The following is a 12,133-nucleotide window of genomic DNA, read 5'->3' on the forward strand; positions in this document are numbered from 1 at the left end:
TTGTCATTTTTCTCTGCATGTAGTTTTTTTTTTTAAAGATTTTATTTTATTTATTTGACAGAGAGAAATCACAAGTAGACAGAGAGGCAGGCAGAGAGAGAGAGAGGGAAGCAGGCTCCCTGCTGAGCAGAGAGCCCGATGCGGGACTCGATCCCAGGACCCTGAGATCATGACCTGAGCCGAAGGCAGCGGCTTAACCCACTGAGCCACCCAGGCACCCCTCTGCATGTAGTTTTTGATGTGCAAGAATTAGGTGACAGATGAAAACAAGGATGGGTGTTGAGGAGGCCGTAACTTTTCCAGGACTGGTCTTCACCATGCCATGTCAGTCATCCCTTCTAGTATCACCCCTGCTACATGTGCCTGCTTAGATCATTGGCCTCTACAATTAAACTTCTCCACCAGTCCCTTGGAATTACCCAGGAAAATTAAATCAAATAGGTTCCAGAGGCCAATAGTGTATTTTAACGATAGAGAATAAGAGAGAAGAGGGAAAAGATACGTACTTCTCTTTTATTTCAGCGAACTTTTAATTCTTGTCTCCATTAAATTTTCATGATAATTTATGGGACGCCTGGGTGGCGCAGTTGGTTGGACGACTGCCTCCGGCTCAGGGCGTGATCCTGGAGTCCCGGGATCAAGTCCCACATCAGGCTCCCAGCTCCATGGGGAGTCTGCTTCGCTCTCTGACCTTCTCCTCACTCATTCTCTCTCTCACTGTCTCTCTCTCTCAAATAAATAAAATAAAATCTTTAAGGGACGCCTGGGTGGCGCAGTTGGTTAAATGACTGCCTCCGGCTCAGGGCGTGATCCTGGAGTCCCGGGATCAAGTCCCACATCAGGCTCCCAGCTCCATGGGGAGTCTGCTTCGCTCTCTGACCTTCTCCTCGCTCATTCTCTCTCTCACTGTCTCTCTCTCTCAAATAAATAAAATAAAATCTTAAAAAAAAAAATTAAAAAAAAAATTTTTCATGATAATTTAGTAATCTATTTCTTATGCATAACTAATTTTAGATGTAAAAGCTTAAGGGAGAAATATATTGAATGACTGTCAATCCTTCTCCCTTGCATTGGGCTAAGTGCTCTTCCTCTACCATTGGGAGACCAAAGGAAGAATAAGACACGATGTTTATCTTTCCATAACTTACATTTTTTTAGTAGCATTGCCAAATGCTAACTGAAAGAATCCAAAACAGAGCAGAAGTGCTATGTATGGCTGGAAAAGGCAATTCTATTGAACCTTTCCAATAAGTGACCTCTTCAAAGGGTACTGAAATTAATTCATTAAATTTGCAGTTCTCCCTTCAATTTATGCCAAATTTCAAATTTCTAAATAGTTTTTGACCAGTAAGTAAAACTTGTTTTTTATTGATAGAATTAAAATAACTGCAAACTTTTGCTCAAGCTAGTTTTTTGAAAACTAAATGTTGATTGTTTTTAGGTACGTAACTTGAGAATTCTTCAATCATGTTATAATCCTAAAACATATTTAGGCTAATGCATAGGAAAAGATTTTAGTCAGTTTCTAGGTTGCCTAAATAATAGGTATTGGACATCATTTCAGATTAGGGGAATGGTCCTTTAAAGCTGCTCGAAACTCAGAAAACAGCTTCAAGCTAGGCTTAAATCTCATTGCAAATCTCTGGATTTCAGCCCAGCATGCATCTATACCCAAAATACTACCCTAATTGTCCAAAATCACATTGAGGCTCCTGACTTTGGCACAGATTCTTGGTTCAAGGTCATTCTTAAAATATTGCTTCAGGTTCATTTTATAGCCTTTTTATTTGAAGCAAAAAAATGAGGGGGGAATTTGGTTTAGTTCTTCACTGCGCCAGAGAGAGATCCCTAGGCAATAGCTCTTCAATTGCAATCTTTTTTTAAAAAAAGATTTACTTATTTATTTTAGAGAAAAGGGAGAGGGAGAAAAGGGGAGGGAGAGAGAGAATCTCAAGCATGGCGCTTGATCTCACGACCCTGAGATCATGACCTGAGCCCAAACCAAGTATCAGCTGTTCAACCAACTGAGCCACCCAGGCACCCCTCTGAAATTACAATTTAATGAAATGTAAGTGTTTTACCCAAACTCGAGGAGAGAGTTGTGGGGCAGGAGCAGTGTACTCTGTTGTCAAGTAAATTTGGGAAACCATATATAATCTCCTAGAGTTCTGCAACTTATATTAGTATGAATTAGGCTCAGAGATGTCCTACTGTGAAAACTTGTTCACTTTTATTCAACCTAATATTTCCCAATCAGCCACAGAAACTGTGCTGTAGGAAACGCCATTAATATCTCAAGGGAGACCAGTGTCCTAAGAAACAAGGTTTAGAATTGCTGCCTTAAGTAAAATCTGCATGCTGAGTTCATTCTGAATTTGTTCCAAAAGCATTTTCTCAATATTATCTACAGTTACATCTAAAGTTCAAATAGGCAGATAAATGGAAAATATTACATGGTAATTTTAACATGGTAAGTATGGTATTTATGCATATTGAAATATACCTCATTTGCCCTGTCTTATATTAACCATAAAAAATAAACTGAGTTTGTATATAGTCCTGATAAATAAACAAAGATCATTGCAATTTTAGGCATGAATTTAACTAATAGATTCAAGCCTCCTATTTGATTATCATCTGCAACGATCTATTATTATTTCAACCCCCCTGTACACTATTTAGTTTGGCTTTGTTTTGATCTCAGAAGTTCTCCCACTATTATTAATCTATTGCATTCAATTGCCTTTATTCTTCAGGTGCATCAAAACAGTTAATAGAGCCCTATTTTATGATGATCCTTTGTGTTTAAATCCACCCTAAACTTAAAATGCAAAATCTGGGGTGCCTGACTGGCTCGGTGGGTAGAGAGTGCTACTCTTGATCTAGGGTTGTGAGTTGGAGCCCCAAATTGGTGTAGAGATTACTTGAAAATCTCTAAAAGAAATAAAATGCAAAATACATTTATTTTTATATAAAGTCCTTTTTCCCCTTTCCTCTCTGGGCTATTTCTTCTCCTGTTTACAAAGATGTTGCCATCCTATTTATTCTCAGAAGGACACTAGCTAATGGCTCTAGCAAGTACTCATGCCCACTCTATAGAAGTGATTACATTCTTCTGCAGGGAAGTTGACTGGAACAGAGAACTTCCAGAGCCAGTTCTCTCCCAATATACATCAAACCAAAAGGTCTGAGAATGACATTATCTGCCTAAAAGGTAAATTTTACCTGGACATGAATATTAGGTAATTCTCTTCTCTGCTTCCCAACCCTAATCCCTTTGTCTTTATATATTACTACACAAACCCTTTTGCACAACTAAAGTAAATAGGTAAATTTGCTTTGTTAGCAAATTGGGTATGACTTCTCTACCTAAGTCAGGTGCAGATATAACCTCAAATATAGTAGATGTGAATCTTGGTTAAGAAACAGTTAAGTGTTCAGTGACTCTTTAGTTTAGCTTTCTGAACCATGTGAAAGGCAGAGGATTTTCATTTTCCAGCCTATTTTGTGTGTAGGAAGACTGGATATGAACCTGGAGTACATTATGCTAAGTGAAATAATCTAGACACAGATGGACAAATACTACATGATGCCACTTATAGGAGGAATCTAAAATAGTCAAACTCATAGAAGCAGAGAGTAGAATGGTGGTGGCCAGGGGCTGGTGGGAAGGGGGAGATAGGGAGGTATTTGCTAAAGGGTACTAAATTTCAACTATGCAAGGTGAATGTGTCCTAGAGATATACTGTGCGGTGTGGTGCCTATAGTTTATACTGTTACATGGTATATTTAAATACGTGCTAAAAGGATGGATCTTATGTTAAGTGTTCTTATCACAAAATAATCATAATAAATTAAAAGAATGAAGGGAACTTTTGGAAGTGGTGGATATATTTATGGCATTAATTGTGGTGGTAGTTTCACAGATGTAGAAATTAGTCAATTTGTATACATTAAATAAGTACAGATTTTTGTATGTCAACATATCTCAGTAAAGTTTTTTTTTTTAAAGAAAGATTGGATATGGTTCAGAAAAGGAAGGAATTCATATGGGAGCTTACTTCATTTAATGAGTTCTTTTTTCTCCATATTACTTAGATATGCACAATTCCTGCCTTTTCTTCTGTGTACCATATGTGAAATTAAAATATAGAAAAGTATTGTATTCCACTAGTGATGAAAAAGAAGTTACTGTGCTACCAAAAGTTTTTGATACAGAGAAGGAAAGCTAGGATCCTGAGAAAAGAAAGAAAGCTTTGCTTTAATCCCAAATTTTCAAAGAAAACCAACCTCTAGCTTCATATACTTTTCACTAATCCTGTTAGACCCTCTAGGCTTGTGGGTTTTTCCCCCCTCAGTTTTCTAGACTTGAGGTTATCTCTTTAAATCACTGCCTTAAACTCTGTGGGGTGGCCATAGGAGATGAGACCTTAATTTGGGGGCATCTGGGTTCATCGTTATAAATGGCTCATTTAAGTGCCAAGTAAGCTCGCATTGATGTCTATACTCCACATCCCCTGCTGTAGCACCACTTGAAATTGTCAAAAGAGATTCAGACCTGCCTGTCATTGTGAGACTGTGGTACAAGACCTATTCTTCCCTGCAATGAATTCATTGCATAGCCTTCTCACATAGTAGTTACAGAGCTATCATCACATGCCTTTCCAGACCAGTTCCAAATGTTGGAGCCACTAAGGTTTGAGATCAACTGGACCCAGAAGAACTTCATCAATGCATAATTCAGAGAGTCATTCCTGATAAGCCCATTTTGAAATCCTCATATAAGTTAACTGTGGAGCCATTGAAGGACTCTAAAACATTCCTGGGACCTGAGGGCATCCAGGTGGAAATAGAACCCTTGGTCCCATTAAATAGTTGTTTTTAACCTTATCTGCACAGTAAAATCACTGGAAAGCATTAACAAATATTGATGCCTGAGTCTTCCCCCACCGTCTCAGGATTCTGATTTAACAGTTGTCTCCCAATAATCTAATGTGATCCTCTAACATGATCCAGTGGTTCTCAGTTTTGGCAGCATGTCAGAATTATCTGGGGAGCTTTTTAAATTCCTGGTGCCCAGGCTTCACCCCATATCAATTTAATGAGAGTCTTTGTGGGTGGGACCTGGCTTCAGTATTTTTTTTAAAGTTCCCTAGCTGATTGCAGTATTAGCCAAAGCTGAGCAATAGGAAAACCTGGCGAAGGGAACGTTGACTGACTGAAAGCTGGCTTCTTGTGTTCTCTCCAATTCACTTGGGTCTCTGAATGCTCTAGAACTGTAGGCTAAAGAGCTGTAACACAGCTGAGTTGAAAGGGAAAATACAGGTAGATGCTCTGGCTTGGTACCGAAAAGAAAATGATGGTCAGTTCAAATGAGGATTTACAAAATAAAGAAGAGATGCACCTGTGGCAATAAATTATGTGTACTTTGTCACTAGTTCTACAGGATTGCATTTTGTCAGTAACGCAGGGTTTTGGTTCAATTCCACAGATATGTTTCTCATTGTTTTTTTTTAAGTTGGGGTTGCCCTGGTTTTCTTATTTTTGTTTTGATAATGTGAATTATTTTTCTTTTGTATAACCTGCTAAGTTCAGAGCATAAGCAAGTTTACCATCTCCATATTTAGAGGTGGTATGTATATTTGCTAACTACTAGCAGAGATTATTGCTGAGTAGGATCTTATCCAAAGAATTGTTGACAGTTGGGTTGCTGAAGATTTTGTGGCCAAAGTCAAATCCCACAACACTGTGTTTATTTGCTTTTTGCCAATTGTTAGGCCATATCCCGTCACAGTCTAACAATCCAAAAGAGAATATTGCCAAATCATTGGCTGGTTTTCAGAATGGCTAACCCTTTTTTTGCTATGGAACTTGCAATGCTTAATTCTAAAAAGTGAGGCATGCTTTCGCTTGAGTCAGTGGCCTATCACAATTAAGGATTTCTTCTTAAAAGAAATGAATGATATTGACCATGGTTGGGAAGAGCAAAGCCTTTTAGTAATTGGATCCCAAAAGCAAGAAAATGGTCTTGAAGGTCTGAGTTCTTTGTCCCACATCTGTCTCTCAGGGCAGTTGTCAGTTGCCCAGTGCACTGCTGCCATCTCTCACTTGGCACCTCAATTCCCAGCTTAAACAGCAGTGTTATTTCTGTCAGGTGTGGAGTGATTGACTCTGTCTGTTGATGGGGTGCCGGGTCCAAAAATTGTCTAAATTCACCCTCTCACCCTTCCCCAAGGGGGGAGTTCTGATGACAACAGGGAAAGTATTGACCATCCATTACCAATCCTTTATGATGTTATTAATGCTCTCCTTTTGCAGAGGATATGAATATTTCTTTCATTTTAGGAGGGCATGTAATGCTTTTATTAACCTTATTATTAGTTCAGGTTAGGTTCCAGTTTTGTCACTTGTAAACCTACTATAAGGCTAAATGTGGAACCACCAGAGAGAACAGGCTGTCTTACCTCCTGGGTGAGAGGGGTAAGCAATCTGAGGAACAGTTCTCCAGTAACAGCTTCTCTCCCCAGTGTCGGCAATGTGGTCTAGCATCTCCTGGCCTCTTATGAATTCCTACGTTTACATACTTAGGTCTTACTTAATGTCTATTAGTACAAGTCTTATTTTGTTGGGTTCCTTGGCATGCTTTCTCTGCAATTTACTCATTCTAATCTAAATTTAAAATATTTCACAAGACAACACTAAAATTAAGACTAAAGTTAGGTCCTCACAACTCAGGATAGCTTAAGTAATTTTTTTAGTTCCCTAAAGATATGAGACATGAACTATCATATCCACCTCCCTGCCACAATGCTTCTCTTCCTCTAGGCCCTCCATCAACCTGTCCTAGCCCAATCTTCTGGAAACAGAATTGTATACCCAGATTTATTACCTCTTCTACTCACTCCAGTCCATTAGCTTAGCAATATCTTGGAAGTTACATTTTTTATGAAGAATTTATCCTTCTCCTAGTAAAGTAAGCTGTCCTTCAAAACCTATTCATTTCATCAGGTAACTTTCCCCTTCATTCAAAGCAAAGCCATGAGAATGGAGTGGGGACCTTCTCATGGTAATGCAGAGAACAACTATGTCTCACACAAGCTGACATCTAACTTTTCATGCAAAATTTTACCATCTAAGATATTTAAATCTATACCATCTTAAGAGACCTCTAAAGAAGGGTGTTCAAAAACCACTGAACATATTTAAGGCATCGGAATACTGAAAATGAAATGCAAGAGTTTGATTCAGATCTATCACACTTTCTGAACTCTGCTGCATTTCACTTTAGTAGACAATCCAATTACCTTTACTCTCATTTTAAATAGGAAGGAAACATCTTTTGTTCATTTGTTCATTCATTCAGTTAATGATTGAGGAATGTAAATAGTCTTCATATTTGTAATTTCAAGTTTTTGTTCTCTTTTGGCTTCTTAAACAAATTTTGTTGAGCACTTTCTTTGTACCTGGATATAGTAGCTTCAACTTTATATGTGTCAATTTGCACATTTTATGTATGGGGCATTCACACTTAAAATTAGTAAGGCTTTCCCAGAAATAATAGGAAACGACTATCAGAATTCTCTTCTAGGGGCGCCTGGATGGCTCAGTGGGTTAATGCCTGTGCCTTCATCTCAGGTCATGATCCTAGGGTCCTGGGATCAAGCCCCGCATCAGGCTCTCTGCTCGGCGGGGAGCCTGCTTTCACCTCTCTGTCTGCCTCTGTGCCTACTTGTGATCTCTGTCTGTCAAATAATAAATAAAATATTTTTTTAAAAAAAGAATTCTCTTCTTATAAGTTATTCTCCATTTATTTTTCAATGAAGTGTTTCCTTTCGTATCTTAGGATTTCCTAATAGACAACGGTGAATCAGCTTCTTTTCAAGTATGCTGAAGGTTGAGTGGCTCCTTCTTTAATAGGATAACAATACAACCTGCCAAGAGTTTTAGGGTTTACTTAAAGCATCCTATTAAAGGTTTCTCTTTCCAGGAGAATTCAGCATATCAAAAAGTATACTTCTATATGCAGCCTATGAAAAGCTTATAGAAGTGAAGACTATTTATGTGACATATATCCTGTCTTTAAGTACCTTGGTATTGTGACATTCTAATTAATGATACAGAATGAGTTTCTTTCTTCCTGTCTCTCTCTCATTTTTACTGTAGAATTAGAGTAGAGGAGGAGTGGTATACCCAGTCAGCTTTATGGTTACTCAAGGTTAACACTAAATTATGTTTCAAACTATGAAGTAAGTTTGGCATTTTGTGTATGTTTACAAACACCTGGGTTTCATGGTTTCAAGAAATTTTAACACAAAATAAAACACATATATGAATGTGTCCTAATTGTGGATATTTTTCATCCCAAATAATTATGCATACTGTTCATTTTCACTGGATTTTATATCTAATTTTTCACTTTCCATTACTTGACTAAAGCATTCAAAAGGCATTAGCTGGCATACAGAAGAATTCTACAGTGTTTAAGTTTGATAACAATATTACTACGATTTCAAATTAGTTCTGACAGCTCATCTTATCCTTGAGATAATATTCACCTATATCATTCAGAGTATGTGGTAATTATATAATGAGTACTTAGATTTATTCACATTTATGTGATATATTCTATGGCTTAGAATAGAATAGACCATAAGAACTAGAAGGTATATTGGAGATCATCTGCACATATCCCATATCTTAGAGATGAAAAAACTGAGACTTGGAAAGAATTAAATATTTTTCCAGAATTATTCACAGGGAGGGATTATATGTATGCGTCATAACTTCTACCTGGGCTCTGTCTTCTCTACCAGGTTCCATTATCCATGATAAGTCTCAATTTTTAAAAAATTGATTATATTCCAAATTCTGTTGCTCACATTAAAGTGATTATCCACAGAACCTTCCTCCAAATGGTTATTTCTTTACCTAAACCTAAGCATAATCAGAACAATATTCTATGACTAACATGATAATTTTATTAATAACTGTAATGATTAAAGTATTGCTGTTAATGATCCATTAAAATGGCCTTAGCATTCTATATCAATTATAGTTACAAAGAAGATCCTCTTGTTTTCATATTGGAAACATAATTCCCCAGATTCCCTCTTATTGGTTCATTAATTAAGAACCTAATTAATTAAGCCTAAAAAGATTCATTAAACAAGGAACTGAAGTTTCAAGTACTCACTGCAAGCAAAACGTACTGTAAGTACTTAAGCAAATATTTACACCATCAAACCCATGCATTCTTTTTCAGTTGACTTTAACATACATAATATTATAGGATGAAATAATAATAACATTGTTCAAATGCTAGTAATATAAACAAAATCTATTTTCATTCAGGGATTTTAAATTCTTACTATCCATGTTGAATATTTTACCCCATTAAATTTAAAACTATTAAAATTGTTTATTAATCATAACAGCTAAATGATAAGTCCAACCCTGATATTTTAACATGAAAAAAAAAACTGGGTTTTGGAAAAAATGTAATACACTAACAGAAAATCATGGGCATTTCTTCTAACTCACTTTTATTTCCTCCTTCACATTTACAATTCTCTTAAGGTAACATAGAACTATGGCACAGAAGATTAAAGAAAATGTTAGGAGGAACCTTTTTTTTTTTTTTGCTCAGATGAATAAACAATCTAATACAAACTCATTGTGGTGCAAACAGATGAGGATACCACAGGGTCCCTTCTCTTTTATAACTGTACACAATTGCACAAGTTGCTAAATTCATTTTTGAGCACAGATTATTTCCCACTACAGAAATATTGTTTCAAAGAAAATCAAATTACTTTTTCAAATAAAATTTCTTTTCCTCAAACTAGTAAGTAGCTTTTGGTGAGCATTTACTGAGTACTCATTTACTGAGCATTTACTGAGAACTCTCTTTAAGAGTTCCTAATGAATTTTGATAGAAGACAGTGAGTCACATTTCAGTGTGAATAATATCATTTACATTTTGCTTAGCTTATAAGCATTTTGAGTTTAGGACATAGGGATTATATTTTCAAATTGATTTGGGTTATCAGCTACTATAATATTAGTAGATTTGACCTGTTGCAGAAGATGTTTTTGGAAACATAGTTCAATGATCCCAATTGAGAGAAATTAGAAGATGATAGTTAATTTAAAAAAAAAAAAGAAACTAAGAAAGCCTGTCAGTTGAAAAATGATTCTTTCACAGATTAAGGTTCCTACACGGTGCTATAAATTAAGGACATTACTTACTGTAACTGTTCTTCATCTCTTGGGTTCCTTTGACCTTGCCTCGTTTATCAATCCTCAGATACCACTGTGTTCGACAGAAGAGTCTTCTCACTCTTATATCCCCTCCTTCCATGTAATCATAACTTCTTGTATGTCGCTCAGGGCTGGAACAGTTCACATTTGTAGCCATTTGCTCTGGAGTCATGTCATTGCAAGCTAAAGATATAGTGCCCACTAGACAGATAATGTGAAAGCATGATCTGTAGAGCAAAGTTGGCAGGATCCATGTCAGTATCCATTTGCGCATTATAGTGTAGTGCTCCGGGTGTTCATGAATAACATAATGAAAATTAAATCTTGAGTTGATTGTTGCTCCTAGGTCATTGACCTCTTCCTATCTGTGAATTGTAGATTGATTTAAGAAAGAGTAGTTGTTTTTTTTCCCAAATTGTTATCCTTATCCTTTTAGTTCCTGATAACAATACAGGATTCCTCCTAAAGTAACTCTGTTGGTATTTCCTTATAAAAACAGGTTGTAATAAGCTCAGTTGCTGCGACACTGTTTACTACTTGACTTCTGTTTGCAATAAGAAATTAAGAATAGGGAAAGGAGGGGAGGGGAGGATGAAAAATTATATGTATAAATCTTAGTAGGTAAATAGTAGTATAACATGCAGTGCAGTTTGTACTGTGAAGGCACATTTAAAACAGCTTTCACAGAAGATGCCAACATCTTCATTTCTCTCTATGTAGATTTATAAAAGTTATGCATTACTAGAGACAAATCAGAATATGATTGTACCATTTATTCTGATGGCTATTTGGTAAGAAACATCCTGCAGTTAGAGCTATTGATTTAAATTAAGTCCTAAAATCACTATTAACAAAGTATAAATGCTTTCCCTAGATTTGTTTATTGTATGCTTTTATGTTTCTGGTTAATCAATTATATTCTCCTGAACTACCCGCATTTCTCAAGTTAAATGCCAGTACTGTCTGGAGAACGTCAACCTTATCTTTATGTAAGTTCTACAGCATAATACTATAGATAATTACGTGGCTCAAAAGTTTGGTAACTTTACTTTTCCCCTCAGCACTAAAACCAGAGAAAGAGGTAAACTACTAGAAAACCATTCAGTATTATTTTTAAAGACAAATAACAGTAACTTACTTGTTCTGTTGATAACAGCTGGATACACAAGAATTCCATGTCTGTTGTCTGCCTTGTGCAACTTGAGCCTCTCTACTGTAGCTACAAACTATTTCTCAGCTGAGAAATTCTCCAGCAGAATCATAATTGTTTCCATAAATCAACAGGCAAGAGGATTTTTCTCTCTGTGTGAGCGCGTGTATGCTTGTGTGTGTGTGTGTGGAGCCTTTTTATTCAGGGCTTTTCGATAAATACCTTTGCTGACCTCATTGGAAGCAATTAAAACTTAACCAGTGAGCTGTTAGTTGAATACAACAGCGAGAATAAAGGAGGCTTATATAGTATTCATTCAATGGTCATGAGAGGGAGCTATGAACATGGTTTATGCCTAAACCTACCAGTGGGTACCTACTTTGTAGAAACAGATCTCTGATTCTGAAGCAGTTAAAAGGGGAAAGGGAATTTTTTGCACCATCTTCACAACAAAAGCGTTATATATAAGTTGAAAAATATTCCTTTGAACGTTTATAAAAGGGATTTTTGCTGGCTAGAAAACCTTTTCAATAGCTTTACAATACGTGTGTTTCTACTGTTACTTCTTTGCACTCAGAATTTTAGAACAAAACTAGCCTGTGTCAGTTAACTCACATCTTAGTGTTCTAAAGCACTAAGTTAAGTGCATATCTTTTCACACAGAGGTATTTTACCATGGTATATGAGTATAATTTTTAGATTTTATATTCCTAGGCTGAAAGT

The 12,133-nt window shown here is 36.4% G+C and overlaps 1 protein-coding gene across 3 annotated transcripts in view; it reads right to left on the minus strand.

Moving 5' to 3' along the window:
- The window catches only part of FGF7 (fibroblast growth factor 7), a 52,947-nt gene extending 41,264 nt beyond the window's left edge, over positions 1-11,683 (minus strand). The window contains exons 1-2 of one of the 3 annotated variants that reach the window (XM_044230956.1): positions 11,399-11,683; positions 10,249-10,625 (exon numbers count right to left, since the gene is read on the minus strand). In XM_044230956.1, the coding sequence (XP_044086891.1) occupies positions 10,249-10,534 (286 nt within the window). In that variant the 5' untranslated portion in view covers positions 10,535-10,625; positions 11,399-11,683. The remainder of the gene's footprint in view (positions 1-10,248; positions 10,626-11,398) is intronic. The other 2 variants (XM_044230958.1, XM_044230957.1) reach the window with 2 other exon arrangements.
- Between the last annotated feature and the right edge of the window lie 450 nt (positions 11,684-12,133).

Source organism: Neovison vison, chromosome 13 (assembly GCF_020171115.1).
Source record: "Neovison vison isolate M4711 chromosome 13, ASM_NN_V1, whole genome shotgun sequence".
In the NCBI taxonomy this organism is placed as follows: Eukaryota; Metazoa; Chordata; class Mammalia; order Carnivora; family Mustelidae; genus Neogale; species Neogale vison.